Below are 27,153 nucleotides of genomic sequence, written 5' to 3' on the forward strand. Positions count from 1 at the left end.
GATTAAGGATGGTCAATAAGGCCTTGCATCACATATAAGGGCCCAGCCTCACACAGGTGGATAAAAACACATCAGCAGATTAATTTACTTGGCTAGAGTAGTAGAGAGGGCCAGTGTACATTTAATTTACAAACCAAGTCAGGTTCCTCCCATGTGTGCCACCACACACTAGGTAAATGTGCTTCAAATCATCCTGCAGGTCACAAAACATTAAAAACAGGCATCTCTGCTGCAACACTGTCTGCTGTTTTGGGCATAGACTTGAAGTGGACAAGGTAAATTTTCCTCTTTAAACATAAAAATAAACCACTGTAGGCATGTAGTTTTCATTGCATGTGTATATTCATTCCTCTGACAAGTTACATGTGCACTCACACAGTATGTGTGGCGTTGGAACAAAAATGATCAATTTCAAGTTTCTAGCATACATGTAAGTGTGATCTGTTGGAATATTGCCCTTGTGAAAATGAGTCTCTGCCCCACCAGGTGTCTGTTTCTCCACCAGAACATAGTACGCTGTTCCTGTGACATCTCTAGGAGTTTTTGTTGTAGTGTCTGGCCCAGTGTGGCATCCACCTCCCTGGGCAACTGGGATTTTTTTTATGTTTCCAATGTCCTCACACACAAGTTAGAAAATGGACAGCTACATATGGCTTTCACATCCTAGTTTAATACCTGTTGAGCTTTCGTCTTGGTTTCCCTCTCTAGAATCCCCGTCATTGGTCCGGTACTACACCATGACACATACCCCTCCAGCCCCCCCCCCCCCCAACCTGGGAAACGTCACAGGTTTCTCATATATGTACGGACAGTTTGAATGTCCATTCCTCATGCCCACCCAGGAACACCCAGTGTGGAACCTGATTACGGATGTAATTTCTCACTGATTATTTGAGGATTTCTGTGTTGCTACAGGTTAAAAAGTGTAGCTTTTCCCCTCTTCTTGGGTCCCTTCAACATGTCTTGGGAGGGTTGCCTTGCTGATGAGCATGTACTGTGTAGCTTTATTTTTGTAAGTGGCAAATTCATATTTCTCCCCTCTACTTATCTCTTGTAGATGCCAGTGTCACACTTTGGTGTTTGTTATGTGGAAAGTACTAATTTAGTCTGAGGCAACAACACAGGTGGTGGGATTCTTTTGCACTGTGAGTTGAGGTAAGCCAGCCAACCAATGGCAGCCATGGGGGATACGGGAAAGGGGGGTAGTGTGTGTGTGTGTGTGTGTGGTGGGGGTGATCTTTTAAAGGGTTTTATCATGTGAATCACTATGTAAAAGGGATACTAGTCTTTTCTTTAGCCCTATCCATGGAAACTGTGCCTATGAGCATTTCTATACCAATTTGGATGCATATGTTTACTTTGATGGTGATCAAAATGTACTTTTCTGGAATTTTTAAACTCCGCTTTGCTACCCACCTGTATCACTTTGAGGCAAATTTTGCACAAAGTTGCTAAAAGGTATGTCCTATATTTTGTAAGAGAATTGTCAGATAAATTAGCTGTCTTTTGATATATATTTTGACACTTTTGGCTTTTAAGTATTTTCTTAACACTGCTGTAAACAAGAAAATCTACTTGAAAATCCATAATTTTCTAAATGTTTGTCAATGGAAAATGTAAAATACTTTGTCATTGGAATTTTTTCATTTTTCTTGCAGATATACATACCAGCTTTCCAAAACATTTGACCTGGTTGAGATATTTTGAATGGTATGTGCACTACAGAGCTTTGAACTTCGTGCTTGAGGACGGACAAACAGACACAACGCCCTTGGCGTTGCTAGGCACCCCTCCCAGCTGTCGGCATGGAAAGGTCCAGATTTTGACGGTCAACCTATGTCAAGATTTTTACAGCTTCTTTCTCACAGGCTGGGCCAGGTATGCACCAAAGCTTATTGGCCTCGGAATGTTTGGGACTGAGCTACAGCGCTAAACGTTAATATTGTCGCTTATGGAAAACTAATGGGGGTCTGTGGCCACCTTGTTTAGAAATGGTTTGCCGTGTCGTTGACTATGGGGCTGGTGTGCGATTATGGAATGGCACATACGTGGGATGTTGCGTGTGTGGGTGAGCTGAGAAGTAAGAGCCAAAGCTGCCACCAGTTTTGGACTGCAGGCATTGTTTAGAAAGGACTTAGCGGACTTGACGTGGAACGGTTTATATTTTGCCATAGGTTGCTACTATGGCTACCATGGGCCAGCCCAGTATAAAAACAGGAGTTGTAGTAGCCACATGAGGAAAGTATTTGACTTACGGCTGTGGTTACTTTTTACTGACACTTCTATAGCTAACTCTGGATGACTATGTTCGCTTTTTTGTGTTTTGACTGGAACTCATATAGTCATGTCTAGGCGTGTAAGTTTGCATGACTTTTACAGAATGATTTGTTACACAGTCATATCGTCTTCTTTTCCTGTTTGAAAAATATCCAACAACAACAACAGCAGGAGCCCAGAATATTGCCAAAGCCAGCTTAAATTTGGTGCTGGGATAAAGCCAATTAGCCAAGTCTGAAGGCATCGATTCCTGTCATATGAAGCGCTGCTGTTCCCTATCGTATTATCGCACAAAAAGGACCGAATGATAAAGAAGCAGTGCAATTAGTATTCATTAGTCTCTACTTTTGATTAGTACATACAAAATATGTTATAAGGTTCTTGAAAGTTGTTTTATGGGTAGAAGCTTTTAGTCACATTTTTATTTCATTCTTTAGCAAAGGTTTGAAATTTACGCCCATTTTACTTTAAGGCCTAACTTCACACAAATATTCAGTATTTCATATAGATGTGGCAGCTTACAGAATTCATATCATGGTAGAAACATATGTGAAAACTCCAAGGCTGGGGTAAATTGCAACTTTGCAACAAGTTGTTTTGTAAAACACGGTAAATTGGTAAGCTGTAGCATGTAGGCCTACAGTATTATCTCCGCTGTAATGTAGATAGTGCCAGTATTCTACTGAGAGCTGCCATACTTATGTAGTAAAGCAAATGAACCACATTGAGTTACAATGTAGGTAGCTCACATTTTCATAACTTTTCGAAGCCAGCATTACTTCAGAAAAAAGAATGTATATTGTATTGTGGCAGCATTGTTACTTTCATCTGATGTAAAACCCCTGTTTTCCAGCTTACGTTCTTAGTAGATTTGTCAACGACTTGAATTAGCATTTCAGGATTCTCACAAGTTTATGTGGGTTTGGGCAAAAGGTATACTAATTGAGGTTGTCTTTCTGTGCAAGGACCTGGCTGGGAGAGTGGCAACGCTGTAGGATTAAATGAGTTCACATGGATGGAGACAAACACCAAGAGGCAGTGACTGTCTCCAAACATGGAACATGTTTCTGAGATTGTGAAATCCTCCCTCGCCCGTTCAAACAGGAAGAGGAAAGTCTTCAGTCGAAAACAACGCCCGATCTTACCTGCCTCGGCACTACCGATGAGGCCGAAACCTGTTGCCATCAATCCGTTGAACAAGATTAACCTGGTAAGTTTGTTTCATTCACCTGTGGTTGAAAAAGAGTGTGCATGAACGAAGAGGAACTTAAGAATTTGAAATTTGCCACCTTGTATGCACCAGATGCGATGGGGTGTCATGTTTGGTGTCTTCTCTGTTGTAATCCAGTGAAGCAGCACTATAACTAGTTCAGCACAGTTTGACTGGGTGTCATGTCAGGTCTGGGGTGTCTTTGTCATAGTAATCCATTGAGGCAGCTAAACAACTATGGCTGGACAGGTTGACTAGGTGTGGTGTCATGTCTGTCTTCATTATGATAGTCCAGTGAAGCAGTACTTCAGCTATGTCAGTACAGTTTGAAGAGATGGGGTGTCTTCCTCATGGCAATACAATGAGGCAGCACAACCACTATGGTAGTACAGACTGATTGTGTTTGGTATCGTGTCTGGTGTCTTCACTATGGTACATGGATATCCAGTGATGCAGCTGTGCAACACTGATAATCCATGGTTGAAACAAAGCAATCAATGAAACCTGAAAAATGTAATGTGCTGTTTAATGATCCCATTAAAAATTAAGAGTAGGGCAAATTTTTTGAAGGATTGATTGGGTTATCCCCAACAGACACATTTTTATAAGAAGTGATGTTTACTGATGTTCTATATGTGGAATGCAAGGCTGCGTAAGGGTAACTTTTACAAAGTATCTGCTATGACTTCAGCTCCAAGTTACAACGTCAGTTGTTTTTATAAATATGCTGGTTTTAATTATGGGGGGATACATAGTTACAGAAATTGCACATATCTATCAGGAATCTATATTTAGTATATAAATTAACAAATGTGGTTGTTTGCACATAAACTAGATTCACCTGTACTCTTGAACCTGGTATCTACAGTCCCATTCAAAACAATATGTCTGCATTTAGACAGCAGCAAGTTTCCTCCTGTTTATATGATGTAGGGGCCGACGTGGCTGAGGTGTATGCCAGCACAGCGCAGTGACCCAGGAGCCTCTCACGAATTCGGCTGCTGTGAGTTCAAGTTCAGCTCATGCTGGCTTCCTCTCAGGCCATAGGTGAGAAGGCCTGCCAGCAACTTGCAGATGGTCTTGGGTTTTCCCCCGGGCTTTCCCGGTTACCTTCCACCATAATGTTGGCCGCTGTCATATAAGTGAAATATTGTTTAGTAGGGCAAAAGACATCAGTCAAATAGATAAATAAATGCATGGTGTATAATTTGACTAAAGTGACAAGTTTTATTTTCATTATTGTAAATATTTGGCGTGAGACCTTTTTTTGCATGTAACTTTTGTTGTCCTCAAAAATTTTCTCTGAATTAAAGAACTTACATGCTAGGCATACTGTGTCCCTGAATACTGTAGAAATGTTTGGCAGGCCATTAAAGCATGGACATATTTATGTTTTGCCTTGACCATGAGGAAAGAGCTGACGATCAGTTTTTACCTTTCCCTCTTGCCCTTTTATGTGAGCTCTAGGCCAATAAATCAAATGTTTAATGTATTAGCTTATTTTGGCGAGTCGCAAATCACTGGCCTAAATTTAAGTTTAGACCAGAACAAGGTGATGGCAAGTGATCATTCATCTCACAGGACCACGAGGCTGCCTTAGATTTTGGTCAGATATAATCCTACCCCAGGTATTACACCTGATCTGTGATTTCAGCTGATCCAGATTTACATGCAATCACAGTAGGTAAATCACAATGTAATCACAGTAGGTAAATCACAATGTAATCACAGTAGGTAAATCACTATGCAATCACAGTAGGTAAATCACAATGTAATCACAGTAGGTAAATCACAATGTAATCACAGTAGGTAAATCACAATGTAATCACAGTAGGTAAATCACTATGCAATCACAGTAGGTAAATCACTATGTAATCACAGTAGGTAAATCACTGTAATCACAGTAGGTAAATCACTATGTAATCACGGTAGGTAAATCACAATGTAAACACAGTAGGTATATCACTATGCAATCACAGTAGGTAAATCACAATGTAATCACAGTAGGTAAATCACAATGTAATCACAGTAGGTAAATCACTATGTAATCACAGTAGGTAAATCACTATGCAATCACAGTAGGTAAATCAATGTAATCACAGTAGGTAAATCACTATGTAATCACAGTAGGTAAATCACTATGCAATCACAGTAGGTAAATCACAATGTAATCACAGTAGGTAAATCACTATGCAATCACAGTAGGTAAATCACTATGTAATCACAGTAGGTAAATCACAATGTAATCACAGTAAACAATTTTTAGACTAAGACCAAGTTTGACAGTCAAAGACAGTTTGATGATCTTGGGGCAAAGACTAATTCATAAACATTTAGCAGTATGCCATAATTTCTACAATAGTCCAAAATGACTGACATTCCCGCTAAAGACATTGACTCATAACAGTATTTGTAATGTTGTAAGTGTTAAAATGAATGGCAGTCATTCTATTTACGAGTTGCCAAACTGAGTGTTTGCTACAATAAGTTAAGTTTCCGGTAAAGCTGTTCTTAATAACAGTTTAAGTTTCTGTATCAATATGGGGACTGTGTAAAAGGCAAAAATTCTTGGAATGCCTGTGCTTTTTCTCTTTTTTTTTTCCCTCCCCCTTTTTATCTGAGAAAACATGCTTTTGTCTCCTATTCAGTCACAGATCTAAACTTATTTTTAGCCTGTCAGTGTCAGAATTGTGTTCAACGCAAGTGTAAACCTTCCACAGTTTAATTATTTCGGAAAATTTAAGGAAATAATTCTTGTGTGCCTCCCAGTTTGAGAAATCTCTTGTTTTCTCTTATTTTACATATATGTTGAATACTATTCCCATTCATCGGACCCCATAGCACTGTAGAGCATCCGATTCGGGAGTGGTATGTCCAGGGTCAACCCTGTCTTGAGTCACACCTAGGACTTTTAAAGAGGAAGTTGTAACTTCCTTGCTTGGCGTTTGGGTTGTGTAATGACTGGTTTACCCGTATCAGTATAATGGCTCAGGCGAGGTGGCTTACTTGCCTTCGGTAAGGCGTCTCTGTGAAGCAGCACTAGATAAAAGAGGGGTGGAAATCTGTCCTGCAACAAGGAGGCACATTGCATGCATTCTAAGGACTCATTCGTCGTCACATGACTGAAAAATTGTCAAGTACGACATTAAACCCCAAGCACTCACTCACTCACTATTCCCATTCTCTGGTAAAGACATGACATTAATCTCCAAAAAATAAGTTCAGATCAAGGATTGTCTCAGACAATAAGTCGTAAGAAAAAGTGAGGAAAGGGTAGACAGTTTTTTTCCAAATGAATAACACAGTCAGGTGATGTTTGTGTTATTTGATGAAGTAATTGTGGTTTATTTTTTGTTCTTTCAGCCTGTCAAAAAGTTGTTAGAGATAAGACGAAACATGAGCATTCCAGTTCTTCTGAGAGAGCCAAACGTAGGAACGGAGTCTGCAGCATGGGAGACCACTCTCTCAGACACAGCCAAGGTCATAAGCCACAAGGTTATCTCCCTTAACTCATTTGAAGGAGTTTGCATTTTTTTTTACTTTTAAGCTTAGGATTTGCATACAACATGATAACACTAGGGGGATATTCCATTGTTGAAAAAATTTACAACATAGCCTCTTCTATATTGAAATCAGTGTTGAGGTACAGGTGAATGTTAAATTTATTTATTTGATTGGTGTTTTATGTACTCGAGAATATTTCACTTATTCGACAGTGGCCAGCATTTTGATGACAGGAAACTGGCCTGAGCCCAGGGGAAACGACCATCCGCAGGTAGCTAGACTTGAACTCACAAGAGTCGCATTGGTTAGACCCTCCTTGGTCATTTCACTGCGCTGGCACTCTAAACTCAGTTGGCAGAGCGTCCGCTTCAGGAGCAGTAGACCCAGGGTCGATCCTAGGTCAAGTCACACCAATGAACTTGAAAGAGGAAGTTGTAACTTCCTCACTTGGCGTTCAGCATTAAGAGAATAGTGCAATGACCGGTTGACCCGTATCAGTATAATGGCTCGGGCGGGGTGGTTTACTTGCTTTGGATAAGTCCTCTCACTGAAGCAGCCCTAGATAAGAACGATGGTAATCCGTCCTGCAACAAGGAGACACATTACATGCTCTCCAAGGATTCCTTCGTTGTCATATGAGTGAATAATTGTCAAGTACAACATTAAACCCCAAACACTGACTCACTGTAACAACTAGGCCATCATGTAAACATTCAAAGGTGATAACCAAAAAGTACTGCAAGTAAGCTCAGGATGTACACATGTGTAAAGGACAGTAACACAAAGAGGATGTTTCATACTTAATGCCCTGTGTATATATTTTATTCACCATAAACTACAACATTCATGACAGTTACTTTTGTGTAACAGATTCCATGTTAAAGTATTTATAGCACTTCATGCATTCACCCGAAGTTTGACAACCATGTGTCTTCATGGCACTGGGGGACATGTAAATTTCTAGTGTTAAAGCATTTGCATGAACAGGTAGAATGTAACCTGATTCGAGATAACTTGATGCGACCAAATATCACGTTACTATTTGTAAACTATCACAACTTCATCGCTGCTTCAGGTTTACTCTCCCTCCCATTCTTGGTGCCTCTGTGGCCTAATGATTAGCAGCACAACGCTTGAGGAGCCTCTCACTAATGTGTTCATTGTGAGTTCAAGTCCAGATCAGGCTGGCTTCCTCTCCGGTTAGACGCGAGAGCATCTGATAGCAACTTGAATTGTCATGTGTTCTCCCAGTGCTCTCAGTCTCTTGCCACCTTAATGCTGGCTGCTGTCATATAAGCATTCTTAAGTATGACATAAAAACACCAATCAAATAAGTAAACAAGCGACTGCTGAGACCCTCAAATAAATAAATAAATCAATAAATAACGTATACAGCCATAATTAAACTCCTCAGAAATATTTTCAATAATTCGGATGCGACAAATGCTTAAATGCGAAAGCTTCAAATTATCACGCCAAATACTTGGTATACAGAATCGAGTATGTTAAATATACAGGGAATGGAGTAAATTCGCCACTACTTCCACCAGCAACATGTTCCACCTCCAACATGGCTGTGTTATTCACCACGTTATCAGACATACCTGTGTACCTCAGAAAGGGAAATCATATCTTCATCCCTCCAGTTAATATTCAAGCTTAATAGGTGACCAATTAATTGATGCTCGTCATTATTAGCAGAAAAGTGTAAGTGTGTAGTGCACTTACCATTGCCACGTTTTATTGTATATGAAGTTTCAGTGTAGGGAAGGGGAGGCAATGTGAGTGGATAAGACAACTGGTAGTAAGTGGGGAGGAGGGGAGTGGGGTTATGCCTAATATGGAGTAAGTGTATTGGGTGAAATGGTTATGGGGTGTGTGTACTGGATGATAGGTTATGGGGTGAGTGTACTGGGAGGATAGGTTATGGGGAAAGTGTACTGGGAGGATAGGTTATGGGGAAAGTGTACTGGGAGGATAGGTTATGGGGTAAGTGTACTGGGATGATAGGTTATGGGGTGAGTGTACTGGGAGGATAGGTTATGGGGAAAGTGTACTGGGAGGATAGGTTATGGGGTGAGTGTACTGGGAGGATAGGTTATGGGGTAAGTGTACTGGAAGGATAGGTTGTGGGTTAAGCCTATTGGGAGCATAGGTTATGGGGTGAGTGTAGGTAATGTGGTAGTTGTATTGGGAGAATAGGTTATGTGATAGGTGTATTAGGATGATAGGTTATGGGGCAGGTGGATTGGGAACATAGGTTATGGAGTAAGTGTACTGGGAGGATAGGTTATGGGGTGAGTGTACTGGGAGGATAGGTTATATGGTAGGTGGATTGGGAGGATAGGTTATGGAGTAAGTGTACTGGGAGGATAGGTTATATGGTAGGTGTATTGGGAGGATAAGTTATGGGGTGAGTGCACTGGGAGGATAGGTTATTGGGTAAGTGTATTGGGAGTATAGGTTATGTGGTAGTTGTATTGGGAGAATAGGTTATGTGATAGGTGGATTGGGAGGATAGGTTATGGAGTAAGTGTACTGGGAGGATAGGTTATATGGTAGGTGGATTGGGAGGATAGGTTATGGAGTAAGCATACTCGGAGGATAGGTTATGGGTTATGTGTATTGGGAGGATAGGTTATGGGGTGAGTGTGCTGGGAGGATAGGTTATAAGGTAGGTGTATTGGGAGGATAGGTTATGGGTTAAGTGTATTGGGAGGATAAGTTATGGGGTGAGTGCACTGGGAGGATAGGTTATTGAGTAAGTGTTTTGGGAGTATAGGTTATGTGGTAGGTGTATTGGGAGGATTGGTTATGGAGTAAGTGTATTGGGAGGATAGGTTATGGGGTTGGTGTTTTGGAAAGGTAGTTTGTGGGGTAGGTGTATTGGGAGGATAGGTAATGTGGTAGTTGTATTGGGAGAATAGGTTTTGTGATAGGTGTATTGGGAGGATAGGTTATGGGGTAGGTGTATTGGAAAGGTAATTTGCGGGGTAGGTGTATTGGGAGGATAGGTAATGTGGTAGTTGTATTGGGAGAATAGGTTTTGTGATAGGTGTATTGGGAGGATAGGTTATGGGGTAGGTGTATTGGAAAGGTAGTTTGTAGGGTAGGTGTATTGGGAGGATATGTTATGGGGTAAGTGTATTGGAGGATAGGTTATGGTTAAATGTATTGGGAGGATAGCTTATGTGGTCAGTCTGTTGGGAGGATAGGTTATGGTTAAGTGTATTGGGAGGATAGGTTATGGGTGTACTGGGAGGATAGGTTATATGTTAATTTTATTGGGAGGATAGGTAATAGGGAGGATAAGGTCTGAGGTAACTGGTATTGGGAGGATAGGTTATGGTGTACTGGGAGGATAGGTTATATGTTAATTGTATTGGGAGGATAGGTTATGGAGTAAGTGTATTGGGAGGATAGCTTATGAGGTAGGCTGATTGGGAGGATAGGTTACATGGTACGTGTATCAGGAGGATATGTTATGGTTAAGTGTATTGGGAGGATATGTTATGGAGTAAGTACTGGGAGGATAGGTTATGGGTTAAGTGTTTTGGGTGGGATATGTTGTAGGGTAGGTGTATTGGGAGGATAGATTATGTGGTGGGTGTATTGGGAGGATAGGTTATGTGGTAAGTGTACTGGGAGGATAGGTTATGTGGTAAGTGTACTGAGGGGATAGGGGACAAATGACAAAATCTCATCTGATGATCATGTTGATACCCAAGCACAGTCAGGGACTTATATGTTCATATGTTATAGTTATATGCTCACAACAACAGATGCTTTTGGTAGTAATGCCAGCCCTTTTATAAAGCCTGATTCTTTTAAAACTGTATAACTTTATACTCAGTCATATACTCAGTACTAAAGAAAAAAAATAAATAAAAAGAATAACATGCACACATAGAGTAATTCTTAACTTGTCAATGTTTTTCCCCAGTTAATGCACTTATTTTCAGTAATTTTAATGCTGTTCTTTCCAGACAACTGAAGCCAAGGCGAAAGAAAAGCTAGCTCCAGCAGTCCAGCTTGTGAAAGGTATTACTTGGTTATAACTATAGTTTTCTTATATGCTATTCAAAAAAACTGCTGAAGGAAATGATAACGGATAACTTTAGGTTGTGATTTCATCAACCAGATGTATGGAGCCCTGAGTGGTAAGTTTAAATGCAAATTTTGAATTTCTGACCTCTTTTGCCCTTCTGCAGCATTATGCTAGGAGGTATGTCAGGCACCTTGTGAGGTGCAGTTAGGTTTTGGTGGTTTCCTCCGTGGGCTAACCTCTTTGACCCTTCTGCAGCATTATGCTAGGGGGTATGTCAAATTTGTGAGGAGCAGTGAGGTTTGGTGGTTTCCTCCAGGCTCTGACCTCTTTGGCCCTTCTGCAGCATTATGCTAGGAGGTATGTCTGGTACCTTGTGAGGTGCAGTGAGGTTTGGTGGTTTCCTCCAGGCTCTGACCTCTTTGGCCCTTCTACAGCATTGTGGTAGGAGGTATGTCAGATTTGTGAGGAGCAGTGAGGTTTGGTGGTTTCCTCCATAAACAACACATAGAGGATATTGGATATAGCACAATGAAGGTTTAATATCATAAATATTTTTCAAGTGAGAGAATTGAAAATGATAACCCACGAGCCGCAAAGCGTCGAATGGGTTATTATTTCCACCTTCTCGAGAAAAGTATTTATGATATTCAACCTTCACGGAGCAGTATTCTGTTTATTATTTATAGTTCACAGTGTCGTGATTTTGTGTATTTCGACAAGGTTAAGCAATGTTTTGGGCTGCAGACCTTCACAGGGACTTTTGTTGCATACGGCGTCTTGTATGACTTCGTGTCTTGTTGCTTGACATAAGAAATGTTAAGTTGACTGAACTTGCATTATGACGTCATTCCGCTAAGCTCGGATTGGAACGTCAGAAAACAGAATGTTTCTTTTTAACGTCATGGCGTTGGGGTGTGTAATAAAAATAATAAAGTGATATCTAACTTTAGCTAGTGAGATGTCACTTTCATCAGTGAATAAAATCCGGACATTTCGCCTTTATATAAATAATTAAAACTTACAAATGAGTGAAATATCCCAAGTAATGTATAATCTGGGGGCCGGTTTCATGAAGCGTACTTAGTGTTAAGTAACCCTTTAATAGGTAAGTACACTTTATATTTCTACAAGGTACGTTGTCATGGTAGATAAGAGCTTACTTAACTAAGTGCGCTTCATGAAACCGGGCCTTGGAAACGGGGTCAATTAGAAAGCGGAAATATGTAATACCATAAGGAACAGCTAGTGTCTTTTGCAGCCAGTCCTGATGCGATTTATAGTTCTTTGTGTGTAAATAGTCGGTGGTCGGTGCCTGTCTTGTGTAGTCCTACATGGGGTTTTGCTGGACGAGTGATGTCCCAGGCACTGTCTGGGCACTGTCTGGTTAACTCCAGTCATCAAACTACATAAACACTAGACAGCCGTTGTATGAGTGAGAAATTCCTTCTTGGCGTCAGTGGCTTCGAGAATCCCTTTTGAAATGTTTGAACTGTTTTACGTTTGAATGTGGATCTTGGTTTCAGGGGTGACGTTTATAAATTTCCGACCCTATTCCTTTTACCCCTCCACTTGACAGTTGTCATAAATAAGAATGAATTTCCATTTTAGAAACTTTTCCTGTGGGACCACCAAAGCAAAGCACAAGGAGGAAAGGGAAAAAACCAGTCAAATATAGCAGTGTTGTGTCAAGCGTTTCTGATTTCGGACAGTGGAGATGATAGCTCAGGAAACGTGTCTTTAATAAACTGTCTTAATATTAACAAGAAAAGCTAGAGTCAAACATCTCTGACCCTAGTCTTCAGGAAATTCGGTTCGCTTTCCCGATCAAGAATTGGCACCGGCGCAGCAGATACAAGTGCCTGGATTTGTGTCAGTTCTAAACATGCTAGACCACAGCGGCCTTCCGTGGCTACAACGGTTATTGGGACGAACATGTCCCCCATTGCTTGCATCTTACAAGCCCCGCTCCTACACACTCCGAATGTGGCAGAACCCCGTGCTGTCAACGGCAGCATTGAAAAACCCAATCGGAGCGCTTCAACCGGTCTGTGTGACCAACAATCAACAGTACATGCTGGTGCCAATATATGGAGGAGGAGGAAATAATCCGCTGGACTTGTCACGAGGGAACCCTTCTTCCTCCCAAGCTGCTTCATCTTTTGCCCAGAAGCTACGCATTTCCAACGAGAACTCTCTTGGACAGGGTCCTCGATCTATTAGTGCAACGGCACAACTATCGAAATACTTGGAGCAAGTAAACGTGGGAAAAAGTCACAAAGAAAAGGTGCCAAACCTTCAAAGCTAAAGATCAAGGCCTGCCGTGATGCCATAGGAAACACGTTAGTTTCTGAACAATCCGATGTTATCAGTAAACAAGTCAGCACAGCAGGAAGTTAAGGTGTCCAAACGAAGTCCAGATACTACAGTAGGGAGTGTCCGTTTATTATCTGGCGTTGGACAGGCACACGAGAGGCGAAATCAGAAAACTAAGGTGATTAAAACTCGACTCGACGATGATTTGTAAGTGAAACTAGTGTTTCTCAAGGTTCTCCAAAGATACAGGTACCACCCATACCATCCTGTAAAGCTGTGTCCAAGCGTACAAGAAAGAGGCTGGATTCACGCGAAGAAGTGGCAAAGATTCTAAGTGTGGTAGATTCGAACAGGTCCTCTTTGAAGGCTCATAGTTCTGGCACTGAAATTAACGACAATGATGTGTCAAGTAATTTGAATCCAGTGGACAACGGTTTTCGAACCAAAAAATACAAATTCTGCTTCGAAACGAATGGTCTAACAGTAATGACGAACGATAGGCACTTGATCCGTGATGATTGTGGTAACGCATCTGCACGAGTACAGAATAGTGAGATCACAGAGGTACTAAATCACACCCAGTGGAGCGCTGACTCTGATATACAATGGCGGAGAGAAGTTGCAGATACTCTTAGCGGTGATGAACACAGATTGAATTCGAAGCCAAGCAAGTGTGACCTGAGAACAGCAGGAAGGAAGGTACCAAAGATTTAGGTTACTCCAGAACTATTTCTGGCGGAGTGGTAGACCCCCGTCTTTCACCGTTAAATCGAGGAGAAGTTGCTGAAATTTTAAGTCAGATCGACACAGTTCACGGTATGAAAGAATACAGGCCGAGAAGCAAAATGTGTCCAGAAAAGACACCACAGTTCACTTCTCTCACCGTGATAAATGCAATTTCATCATCGTCCAAGTCTGCCTCTATAGTGCTCAATACGGACGAACAAGCGTCAAATCTGACCCCCACAACGTCCCACTCAGGCAATGTCGATCCATATCAAGCTAGCTTGGCCGGCCGTAAAGCGAGAGTCTGAAGATCAGGCAGATCGCCATTGATTAGGATTATCCTAGGTAAAGTCCCTATCCTGGACAGACTAGGGCCATCAGGCGCAAATAGGAACAGTGGGGAGATTGTCCGAAAGCCTAGCAGAGATATGGCGGGAAATGTGACGTATTCATCAAACGACAAGTATCGGGCATTGGAAACCCTCTGAGACCACGTCAGGCCATTTTGCTGGTGGATTTGAGCCAGCGACTGTTTCTGAAACCAGCTGTGACGACGATCCCTTTCAGTAACAAAGATACCCATCCTTCACGTAAATCTGAAGTGCGCAGCATCCGAATCAAAGAAGAACCAGTGGATCCTGATGACACAGATACATCGGAAGGGAAGGTTTCTGAGCGTTTAACAGTACACGATTCCAACTCTAAAGAGTGGGATGGAATACCGAATTCCAGTGAAAGCTCTAAAGGCACCTGTCATTACCACAAAGAATCCTAACTCGAGAAAGGATGTGTTAAAGTCACATGCGGCGTCAGCGCTTAGAAAGACTCTTCTCCCCGTGCCAGGTATTGAGATCAAAAAAGAACCTGTGGATTCACACGAGGAAACCCATGCCAGACAGGAACGTCTTCAAGTTATTTTCTGCTGAAAAACAATCCGGTTACGCTATGGTCGAATCGAGCAAAAGCTCATCGAAGTCTAAGTTCTGCTTCACGGATTTGTCTAAGTTGAAGTCTTTTTGTTTACCTGAAAGACTAAAGACCCCAGTGCTAGCTGAGCATGTAAAGTCAGAGGTAATCGAAGACGTAGACGGACAGGGAAGATCGAACCAAGGCAGCGCCTGCAGTTTAACAACAGTTTCTGTTCCTAAGCAGGGTTCATCGGTAGAAAAGGTGGGAGAAACTGAAGTGAATTTAGAGTGTGTTATAAAAACGGAGCCATTAGAGGACAGCACACAATTCTCGGGCATAACTATTGAGCCGGTGTCTTCTGAATGTGACACTAAACTTAACCGCATGCTGTTTGACTTTGCGGCTTCTATTAGCGCAAATTTCCAGATTCCGGGAATAAAACAAGAACAGTTAGAACCGGATTCACCGACAGTCGATGATACTGCCGACAGAATGGTTGACAAATCATTCATAGAAGTTCAGTCATCAGAATGCGCCGAAAAACCAACTCCCCACAAACGCACACGGCGTAAAAGGAAATGTTCAGTCGTTGTCGCAGACAGGAATACTCGACGGAAGGGAACCAGACGCACAATGGTTAAATCGGACGAGGCTGGTTACAAATGCTATTGCGGTCAAAGTTTCTTGTGTATTGCCAAGTTAGTGATCCATAGACGCGTTCACACGGGGGAAAAGCCCTGGAAATGTCCCACATGTGAAAAGTGTTTCGCACGCCGTGACGTCATGAAACGTCACTGTAACATTCACGTCAATGATCGGCGATTCTGTTGTGATCAGTGCCCCAAACGCTTTCTCTATTTGTACGAACTTAATCGCCACAGGCGGACTCACACAGGCGAGAAGCGGTTCGAATGCCACTTGTGTGGGAAAAGACTGACACAGATGACGGGCTTGAAGCGACACCTGGATACGCACAAGGGAGATAAACCCTATTCTTGCAACATCTGTAAGAAAAAATTTTGCCGGAAGAGTGTTCTTGTAAAGCACATGGGACGTCGGCACGAAAACATCTTAGTTCTTTGTCCTATATGCGCCATGGGATTTCGGTCCAAATCGGCGCAGATCGGCCACCTGGCGAGTCATTCCGGAACTAAACGAAATCAGTGTGTCGTGTGCAAAGCACAATTCTCAGGTCTTTACTCTTTACAGCGGCACATGTCTGTACATTCCATCTCCGTGAAGGGTCGGAGAAGGTGACAGTTATCTACGTTATTCATCTTTAAAAGTTACTATTTGGAAAGTTTCATCAGGCATTCCTTGGACTTTCTTTAGCAGCCTTGGACTGCTTCTATAAGGTATGCTTCTTTTACGTACAGACGAGCCGTGTCAACTGTTGTCTGCATTTATATTGTTTTTTAGGGCTTTTTTTTCAATTTCTAAATGCATCATATTTTACACTGTACGAATTTTTAGATGGGAATTTAAGAGCTAGGGTTTCACTGACGCCGACGGTAACCCCGTATATAACTCTCAATTATGTAACCACATTTCATTCATTATTGGCCATGCTGACCGCCGTCGTAGAAGTGAAATATTCTTGAGTATGGCGTAAAAGACCAATCAAAATAAAATAAATAAATTATTGGCCAATTGTTATTTGCAGATACAAGGCATAGCATTATGTAGGTCTTATCTCGATGTAACATAGTATCTGTCACAAGAAGTGATGGTATCCAAATAGAAAATAGAAATCAAACGTTCACTGGAAGTCGATCACACTCAGCGACAGTACCAAGAGGCTTAAAAAAGCATACATCGTATAAGCCTGTGTGTACCATTTTTCTTTGCAATTTGTTTTCTTTAAAAAAAAATTCACCTGAATATACTGCGTGAATTTTAAAGAAAATTTCATAGGGTAAGATTTAGAAATCACACATTCGAATATATTGATTTTCTTTTTTTTTTAGGCGTAAAACACCTATCAAGTTAGTGAATACATTTTTATGTAAATTCATTATATAGATATAAATGTGATAGATATAGATACAGATATATCAATATCATGTCATATTTTTACCATGGATATGAGGTCGTTTGAAGCATGTTAACGTTCAGCTCACAAGAAAAGAAAGATCTAGGCCTGGAAATTTTCACTGCGTGAATTTAATTATAATTTGATTTCAAATTTTTAGCGGACGCCATCTTCAGTATGCATTATAGTTAGTTGTTCCTATACCTAAAGGGTACGACTACAGGTTCTTTTGGCGTTTATTGCAATCTAGTTAGATTGATTACTTTCTGTCCTTTAATGTTAGGAAGTTTTTAGAGTTCATGTTGCGCTTGAAATATATCTTAAACAATTTTAGTTTAATTCGCTTTGCTATTTCAGAATTTTAAAGAATTTCTTTAAAACCACCCTTGGCAGCGTCAACTTGCATGGTATTTTGGTAGTGAATGTAATCTTAAGATTGATTCCTTTCGCTCAGTTAATGTTTATACGAAACTTACAGGTCTTTGCCTAGTTAAGATAAGTTCAAGTTTATTTATTTTCATGCGTCTTGATATTTTAATGAGAAGTTGGGGATCATTTTGTTTGGTCAGAATGATCATATGGGCCACATATCACAGCCAAGGTGGATAGAATATCGGATTGTCCAGCTTTGATTCTAAATAATTACATGTAAAATTTGTTGGCTGAATGTTTTGAATTCTTGATTTTTGGAACGATTTTAATTTAATTTTTAAAAAAAACTTTCCCGTGATACGATATATGGTTTTAGCTCTTATCATTAATTTATTTTTTTTACACTGTACGAATTTTTAGATGGTGGGAATGTAAGAGCTAGGGTTTCACTGACGCCGACGGTAACCCCGTATATAACTCTCAATTATGTAACCACATTTCATTCATTATTGGCCATGCTGACCGCTGTCGTAGAAGTGAAATAATTACATGTAAAATTTGTTGGCTGAATGTTTTGAATTCTTGATTTTTGGAACGATTTTAATTTAATTTTTAAAAAAACTTTCCCGTGATACGATATATGGTTTTAGCTCTTATCATTAATTTATGAACAGCTTAATTTTGTATTTTTGACAATTTTAGTGTATGTTTCAGAAAAAGTTTTGAAATCAGCTGTTAACAATTTTGATTTATTGTTTTTTTTTCTTGAATGTTAACGAATGTTTTAATTGAATTATTTATTTATTTATTTGATTGGTGTTTTACCCCGTACTCATAATTGAATTATAAATCAATAAATAAATGTTGCAATTTGAGAGGATGTCCTATGTTTGCTTCCATACACCAGTTGATGCTTGACTACCAATCACACGGCATGCTGAATTGGCTAATAGAAGATTATTTAATTTATTTAAAGACCTCGGTTACTTCATTTCGGAGAGATATTTGACAGATTTTTCAAACTATGAAAGATGCCAAATACAGAACAAGACTGATATCATGGCCCAAGGCTGTTCATAACCTCAAAAAAAGTCATTTTACTTTTACCTTAAAAGTAAGGTACTTTTGCCTTACATGATGTGAACATTACCCTGTGTAGCAGTAGATTCAGTTTACTGTACTTTCCTTGACGACCGCTTCGGTGGCCTAGTGGTGGGTGTAGCCGCCTCGAGTGGGGACTTGGGATCGAACCTGGGTTGAGTCATACCAGGCTTTAGCTGGCTCGCTTGGCGCTCAGCACTGAATAGTTAAAACAGGGAAACGGGACTGTAGTCTATTTTTTTCAGCGAGTCGCCTATATTCACTGCTTGTTGTCGAAACTAAACTTATGGAGTTTAACATTATGAATTAGAAAAAGTATTCTAACTGCATTTTCCTTGTAATAAACATATCCGTGTGTGGAGCTTGGGCTGTTACGTGTGAATGACTAAAGGCAATGTTGGTAGCGAGTATGACTGATTTTACATACAACGGCATGGACTTGCCCTGCCACAAAAAGACAGTATTTACACTCACCGAAAAACTCTTCGTTATATGTCTAATAAATTGTTAAGTACGACGTAAAACCCATTCATAGATACGTTCTTTGGCCATGCCCAACTGACCCACTGAGCGCAGTGCTAAGACTAGTGTACTGAAGTACTGTAAACATGTGCATCCTCAGCTGTTTACAGGGAATGTGATTGTGAACATATACCAGATATAATACATACATCGCGATGTTTGCTGTGAGTTCAAGTCCAGCTCATGCTGGCTTCCTCTCCGACGGTAAGTGAGAAGGTCTGCAGCAACCTGCGGATGGTCATGGGTTTCCCCGGGCTTTGCCCGGTTTCCTCCCACCATAATGCTGGCCGCTGTCGTATAAGTGAAATATTCTTGAGTACACCAATCAGATGAATAAATAAATAATTGCGATGTGATGCCAAAATGTCATCTCTTGCTGACGTCATGTGTTCGTATGCGACGTCAGATCTGGCAAGAAGTGAGATTGACAGCGGAACATTTGCTTCCGTAGTGAACCGTAGTGCAAAATAAGACGTAATGCACTGAAAACTGGTGACAGTGTAGGGTAGCAGTCTTACTCTTTTAAAAATGCACAAAAATGGCGCAGACCTGGACTAGCTCTTACATAGTTTATGCAAACTGAAGCGCGGCGTGAACACCAATCAGATAAAATACATTCAAAGCATAATAACACGAAGCGGGCATTAATTATTATTCACCGGTGGTACGTGGGAAGGTCTTGCAGCAACCTGTGGACGGTGGTGGGTTTCCCCCGAGCTCTGCCCGATTTTCTTTCATCATAATGCCGTTTGCCGTCGCGTAAGTCATATATTCCTCAGTTCGACGTGAAACACATAAGAAATAAATAAACTTAGAACAACCATAGTACCATAAACCATAATACTGTTACTTAGACTAACTTTCTAAATGGCATCAACCAAGGTGGTATAACTACGAAGGCGAACTTTACGTAATTCGGTACATCTCTACGTTTAAAGCTGAACTGAAGTCAGTGCCTCTACATGTTAAATATGAAGCCGAGTTAAAGTGAATACCATCTCGTGTCAATTGAATCTCAGTCGTAGTCGATGCCACCACATGTGATTATGAAGCCGTGTCGTAGTCAATGCCACCAGTTGTCATATGAAACCGTTTTGTACCACCTCACGTTACTCTGAAACCGAGTTGAAGTCACTGCCACATGTCACTATGAAGCCGCGTTGTATTCAGTGACACCATCCGTCGCTATGAAGCCTAGTTTTAGCGAGTGCTAGTGTCATTATGAAGCCGGTCTGTAGGCAATGCAACAGCGTGTTACAATTAAGCTGGGCTTTAGTTAATGCCACATGTTACCTTGGAACCGAGCTTAAGTCAGTGACACAGCGTGTTATAGTGAAGCCGAGCTTCAGTCAGTGAATCAAAAACATGTTACCATGAAGCCGAGTTGTAGTCAGTACCACGTGTTACTATGGAACGGAGCTTTGGTGAGTGCCAGAATGTTACTTTGAAGACTAACTGTAAGTTAGTGCCACACGTTACTATGAAACCGAGTTGCAGTCAGTGTCACATGTTACTTTGAAGTCGCGCTTTAATGTGTGCCACATGTTACTATGATGCCGGGTTATGGTCAATGTCACAGCATGTCACTACAGAGTAGTAGGGTCATACCAAGGGCAAAGTGACCAACTCCACAAAGCCTGATTTGACCTGGGATCACCTAACAAGTGTTATCATGAAACAAATGTTTCAAAATTTTAACTACAGGAGCCACAAACTGTATTAAAATTTCGACTTAAGTCAGTATTGTACCCAAGTATTAACCAGCAAGCCACTGATGCTAGAAGAGCAATAAATTATTTTGAATTGTCTGTTCCATATACGCTCCCACGGAGAAAGTCAACAGCTGGCTGTATGGGCCCACTTGATAAATATAGGGATCGTACCAAAATACCCTTATGCCTTCTGTTTCTTTAGCCCCGAGCCGTTATAGTGTTAAAACCAGGGGTAGCCAGGGCTAAATTTACCCGTTCGACAAGTGACGAGTGTAGTACCTCTACTCGTGAAGAATGAAGCTGACAAGTGACGAGTGTAGTACCTCTGCTCGTGAAGAATGGAGCTTAAAGAGTCCTGGCAGATGGGATTCGCCACAGAGCTGCTCGCTGGTTTTTATCATGTCGTCAGCTCTTGTAACGATATGTAATTGGTTTGGCAAGACACAACCTCTCCAAGCCATCTGGTTTTTGTTCAGTGCCACTTTCCAACATGAGTGTGTAATATACATTTTCACTGTGAAAGTGCAGCATAGCAGGACGCCAAGTTTCATATATCCTACAGGTTTGATTTATGTCAAAATTTGGAATTCAACATGAATGCATACTTTTTGATTTAAAATTGGGAGCCTATAATAAGTTGTATGCCAAGATAAAACCAAGATCAGAATTTGAACTTATTGAGCCGTAAACTATTTACACTGTGCTGGGTTTTAACATTTAAACTAAAAAAGTCAACAATCGCTTCCCGGAAATATAAAAGTTTAAGTTATAGTTAAACTTTGCTCTATGTTGTTTGGCATCTTTTGTGGCTTTTTGTAGCGTTCCGTCATATTATATAGGTGCATATATTTCATTACGTGTTGGCCGAATTGATCATATGAGCTAAAACAAAGGAGTGCGTTGTTCTTAACCATATATATATATATATATATATATATATATATATATATATATATATATATATATATATATATATATATATATATATATATATATATATATATATATATATATATATATATAATTATGTCAACACGACTAATACATAGTCCAGTAAAATAATTATTATCTCTGTCACTAGCGTGTCAATACACATAGAGGTTTTCATGACGATTCCTGCATGTCTTGTATTATACAAGTGGGTATTAATACGCATGCTGACACGATGCTGAGAAAGTCATCACATAACTACACAACAGACTGTTGTTCTTTTTAACTTTATAAAAAGACAAAATCAATATTTTAATCAAATATAGGTCACGGAGAGATCTAGTCCTCCAGAGTTTAATAGCCTGTTATATAATATGAACAACTGTTTACTGTTATATTTTGGACACCTTAAATTGGTTACTTGAGTATTTCCCCAGACAATGTTATACAATGTTGACAGGAAAACGGCTTTATATAACAAAGGAGTAAACATTAGCGTCTGGTTTGGTAATCTTTTATTATTTTATTTGTTTTATCTTTTGGAATAATTATTTCAATGTTAGGACTTACGATAGTTTCTTATACACTCAAAAAATAATCTGTTCATTTTAACAGAAGGTCTTTTATTTGAGTGTTTTTAACATGACACTGTGTCATATACTATTAAATATAATTGTATAAATGTTAATGCGAAACGGATCATACAAACCAAAAGTGAAACTGTATATATCATAAAGGCAATTAATATCTTTGTCTCTGATTCCTGTTATATAAACGCCTAGGTCGTACACTATTTATTTATGTGGTGTTTTACTCTATTCTCAACAATATTTCACTTATACGATGGCGGCCAACATTATGATGGAAGGAAACAAAGCCCGGGGGAAACTCACGGCTCTCGTCAGGTTGCTGCAAGACCTTCCCATGATGGGCGGGTGAGGAAGGTCATAGATTATGATTGGTGTTTGCTATATAATTATTTATTTATTTATTTGATTGGTGTTTTACGCCGTACTCAAGAATATTTCACTTATTCGACCATGGCCAGCATTATGGTGGGTGGAAACCGGGCAGAGCCCGGAGGAAACCCACCACCATCCACAGGTTGCTGACAGGCCTTCCCACGCACGGCCGAAGAGGAAGCCAGGATGAGCTAGACTTGAACTCACAGCCACCATATGGGTGAGAGACTTCTGGGCCATTACGCTGTGCTAGCGTGCTAACTATGTTTGCTATATAGGCCTATATAATCTTATAATTGTGTTTAATGTTTCCTGCTTAGGGGTTAAAGCCAAACTTATCAGAAAGCTATTATAACTTAACTGACGGCCAAAAGAAACTTTACGACTCTGTGAGATAAATTTAGTCAGCCCTTTTAGCATATTAATACCAAGTTATTGTAAAAAAAACATTTGTACGTAGCATATTCCCATGTGCGACACGCGTCATAGACGACCACACCTTCTACTGCTCTCATGTAACTGTGTCAGAGTTGATGCAACGTTACAGACAGACAGGGCAGACATTGGACAGGCCAAGAACAAGAAGGCCTAGGGTAATTACGCCCAACGAAGACGGCTCCCTGCGCACCTTACACCTGAGGAACCGCTTCCTGGCTGTGACGTAATCGTCAATCAATGCCTTAGGTCACCGCGTCAGTCGGCAGACCGTGTCCAGGAGACTCATGGCTCACGGAATTAGGGCCTATCAAGCATTCAGAGGACAGTTGTTGACAGCCGAAAATCGTCGCCAGAGGTTGCGATGGGCTCGAATTGTACGCCGTTGGCAGCGACATGATTGGCAACTTGTTGTTTTCACGGATGAAAGCCGTTTCTGCCTGTTCCGAGCCGATGGCAGACAGTGAGTTTACCGTCGAAGAGGCGAACGAACGGCTGCATCATGCGTCCAGGAGGTGGTACTGTTTGGTGGCGGCAGCATGATGGTGTGGGGTGAGATTTGTGGACACCACTGGTCATCATCTACGGGAACCTCACAGCTCAACGTTACGTGGATATAATCATACGTCCCGTTGCCCTGCCAATCCTTCAACAGCAGCCACGTTGTGTCCTGTACCAGCATGACAACTTCCTGGATGCCAACGACGTCAGCGTCTTGCCGTGGCCTGCACGTTCTCCAGATATGTCCCCCATAGAACACCTTTGGGATATCATGGGTTGTCGATTAAGACAACGGCCACACCTTGCAACGAATCCCACGTCATCAGACACTTGACTTTTTCTATGCGTCGGGGAGTTCTTGCATGCATTGAAGCAAGGGCTTGGCCACACGCGATATTGATTGATTTTGATATTGACTAACTTTTAAAATGTACTTTTTATATACTCTGCCCATTGTTAACCGAGATGGAATGGCTATTTTTCTAGCCCTGCTCTGTTTGTTCACTTGTAAAATAATCAGAGGGCTGCTATGTCCGTTCTTTCTCAAGACTTTCAATATCTAAAGTTAATGGTCTTTTATATCAAGCTTCAGTCATCCTGTTTTTTGCTTTGGTAAAAAAAATTGATTTGAACTCTTTATAAAGTTTTTTTTTTGGCCGTCAGTTTACATGTGTGTATTCATTTATTTATTTATTTATTTATTTATTTATTTGATTGGTGCTTTGCGCCGTACTCAATAATAGCTATACGACGGCAGCTAACATTATTTTGGGAAGAAACCGGTCGGACACACGGGGGAACCCACGACCATCTGTAGGTTGCTGGCAGGCCTTCCCCTGTACGGCCTGAGAAAAAGCAGAAAAATGTGTTTAAACGCTCTGAGGCCCATTAGAAGATTGTGGGTAATTGTACTGCTACACAACTTTACATGCTTACATGTTGGCGTGCTAAAGCCAAACTTATCAGAGGAGTTGATCTAACTATACGTTAACACATTTAAAATTATTGTCTTTAATGTTTTGAGATGCTGTTGATTCGCAGATGATAGTTAGCAATCTAATATTATATAACTGTATGGCCATTCAAATAAATAAGCAATGTATTCTTAGATGTTTGGGTTGTGCAGCCAAACTGATCATATAAGCTGCAGACTACAGTTCCAACTATATATAGATGTAATTAACATTTCTGTCGGCTTCTAATATGTCTGCACTGAAAGTTTGCAAGAACCTTTTCTTTCACAACTTACATCACGATATTTAAGACTTTGTTGTTGTTTTTTTTTCGTCTTTTTTTATGTAAACGTAACAGTGTGTAGCATTCTCACCACGAAGACTTGACAAGTGGCAAGCTAAATATAACGTCTTCAAAAAAAAACACATTCTCTTCTATTCCTGGTGCAACTGAGGCACTGTGGAGGTACAGCTGAAGATCATGAGTTATGGCGGCTCCTCTGGTGTAAGAGCTATATTACATGATGCGTTATATAAGAGCTAGTGTTGTTACAAACCCCCTTTATATATGTAGCCACTTAATTATGTGAGAAAAAACTTCAGAAATCTATTAAGCAGAAGCGACCATATTAAAGGCTGATGAAAGGTTAAGGTTTTTTTCTTGCCCAAACACTATAATATAGCCAACAAATGGACGGATTTCAATTGTAGGCGCAGAATAGATGTACTTCATGACACAAACACGAAAGTTCACGTGTTTGAGGACAAGCCTAAGGGTTCCTAGGAAGCTTTTAAATTTGTCTTAAGCCTGTATACTTGAATATCCCTACATATTAACCATATGTATACATGTTATTTACACTGTTGCTCTTTGCATATATATAGAATCAACTGTCAATGAGTAAAGTAGTTCTAGAGTTCCTGAAATTCCGGGAAAACATGCAAGAGGCACTCATCATTTAAGTGACAGCTTCGGTGGCCTCGTGGTTAGAGCGTCCTCCTCAAAGTCGGGAGACCCCAGGGTCAAACCCGGCTCGGGTTATACCAAAGACTTTAAAAATGGTACTTCCTGCTGTCTCGCTTGGTGCCCAGCACTGACGGTTTAGAGCAAGACACATATGTTGCTTGCCAATAAGTAATACATATACACAGGTCTTGTACAATATAACGTACGAAGACCTATATGTACCGCAAATTAACTCGCCCTTTGGTACAGTGTTCTTATAGAAAAAATACCTAGTAGGTCATGCACTATTAATGGAAAAAGAGGATAGACACAAAGAAGGTCTAATCTCTGATGGATCTGGGCAAGGTTAACGATTATGGATGAACGTATCAGTAGCCATACCTATGAATTTTTCAACTCTGCTGTTTTCTACACGTACAAATTGCAGAGATTCACTAAATGTAACTGACTGGCGGTTTCCTGCATATATCCTGTACCTTATTTTCAGTGTCACGTCGGTTTGTAGCAGGGCGACGCACCTTTAAATCCCCCAAAACCGGGTATGCTAACAGATATGATATAGTGGTGACACTACATATATACACGTAAAGTGAAAGCAACCGCGACCACGATGAGTTTTGTGTTGCAGAGTAACACGCTGGTGCATGGCTTCTCAGTTTGGCATGGTACATAACCAAGTTGTAGCGTGAGACTTTGTCAAATGCATACATACACATGCATTAGTATAGGCTATACTTTCATGCGCATTTGTGGCTATACACGAAAGCTTTTGGTCAGATTGAAGTATCGCTACCTTCGTGCTGTTATGGCAGCCATGTTGGCAAGATGATCCACATTTTTTTGTTGGTGGAAACCTTCCAGCCCGTAAACCTGTGCTAAATATCTAGACCACAAATTCCGAAAATATGTTTTAGAAAAAGTTGTTTTTCTTTTTGTTTTTGTTTTTTTTTTTTTTTGCTTTCTGATCTGATTAAATCACATTAATTGTGATTGTGTGGTTTGAAACTGCCACGTATATGACTCTCGTATGTGGAGATAAATAAAAACTGATTCAATTTAACGTGGCCCAAAGGGATACTACGTAAAAACAGTTTTGATAACTAGAAAATGATAATAACCTGACAAATTCAACAATTTAATACATATTATAAGGCAAATAGTTACATATTAAATATTCTCCAATCTGGCCATTGTAAAAGATTTGGCTTTCACGAGTATTTTTTTATTATTATAACTCATTCTTATGTCATTTTGAAGCGTCATGCTGCCAGGCTGTGTGTCTTATCATCATCCCGCTCTGTCGTTTCATTGCATCGTGTTGCGTCGGTGTGTTTCTTTGCACTGCGTCATTTTGTCTCTTCGCGCTATGTCGCTTTTTCTCTTCTCAATGTCGTTTTGTCTGCGAGCAATATATGATACACAGGTACTCTGGATATTGCCTGGTCTCTCCAAACGGACTGCATAATAGTAGAATACAGTTTTGCCTGCTGAGAACACTAAGGTTGCGTTCATCCATCCACTGCATGGATGGTTTCCCGTGTAGCTTGTGCTCTAAAATACTGGCTAAGGTGTGTGTTGTTACAACGTCCTGAAAATCAACGATTTACCATTGACAGCGTGTGGCTTATTAAATTAATGAAAAATTCAGAAAATCTACCAGCAAGACTGTGTCAACTAAG

The 27,153-nt window shown here is 40.5% G+C and overlaps 2 protein-coding genes across 3 annotated transcripts; both read left to right on the plus strand.

The window, feature by feature from the left end:
* The first annotated feature begins 197 nt into the window (after positions 1-197).
* On the plus strand, positions 198-14,281 carry LOC135464142 (uncharacterized). 2 transcript variants are annotated; one of them, XM_064741636.1, is made up of 7 exons: positions 198-275; positions 1,058-1,155; positions 1,659-1,878; positions 3,243-3,487; positions 6,851-6,982; positions 10,978-11,032; positions 12,648-14,281. In XM_064741636.1, the coding sequence occupies exons 4-7, from the start codon at positions 3,332-3,334 to the stop codon at positions 12,755-12,757; spliced, it is 453 nt and encodes a 150-aa protein (XP_064597706.1). In that variant the 5' UTR covers positions 198-275; positions 1,058-1,155; positions 1,659-1,878; positions 3,243-3,331; the 3' UTR covers positions 12,758-14,281. The 2 variants fall into 2 exon arrangements, with proteins under 2 accessions (XP_064597706.1, XP_064597707.1); XM_064741637.1 differs by lacking the exons at positions 198-275; positions 1,058-1,155; positions 1,659-1,878 and having other exon boundaries at positions 3,236-3,487.
* A 48-nt stretch (positions 14,282-14,329) lies between these two features.
* LOC135463877 (zinc finger and SCAN domain-containing protein 12-like) lies at positions 14,330-18,318 on the plus strand. The gene has a single exon (XM_064741333.1). It carries the CDS (start codon positions 14,880-14,882, stop codon positions 16,242-16,244), a length of 1,365 nt encoding a protein of 454 aa, XP_064597403.1. The 5' UTR covers positions 14,330-14,879; the 3' UTR covers positions 16,245-18,318.
* The last annotated feature ends 8,835 nt before the right edge of the window (positions 18,319-27,153 follow it).

The sequence above is a fragment of the Liolophura sinensis genome, chromosome 3, assembly GCF_032854445.1.
Source record: "Liolophura sinensis isolate JHLJ2023 chromosome 3, CUHK_Ljap_v2, whole genome shotgun sequence".
Taxonomy (NCBI): Eukaryota; Metazoa; Mollusca; class Polyplacophora; order Chitonida; family Chitonidae; genus Liolophura; species Liolophura sinensis.

Coding starts and splice junctions, on each gene's coding strand:
- LOC135464142 (XM_064741636.1), top strand. CDS start 3,332: ATGGAACATGTTTCTGAGATTGTGAAATCCTCCCTCGCCCGTTCAAAC. Junction 3,488..6,850: donor CGTTGAACAAGATTAACCTG/GTAAGTTTGTTT, acceptor TTGTTCTTTCAG/CCTGTCAAAAAGTTGTTAGA. Junction 6,983..10,977: donor CCAAGGTCATAAGCCACAAG/GTTATCTCCCTT, acceptor TGTTCTTTCCAG/ACAACTGAAGCCAAGGCGAA.
- LOC135463877 (XM_064741333.1), top strand. CDS start 14,880: ATGCGGCGTCAGCGCTTAGAAAGACTCTTCTCCCCGTGCCAGGTATTG.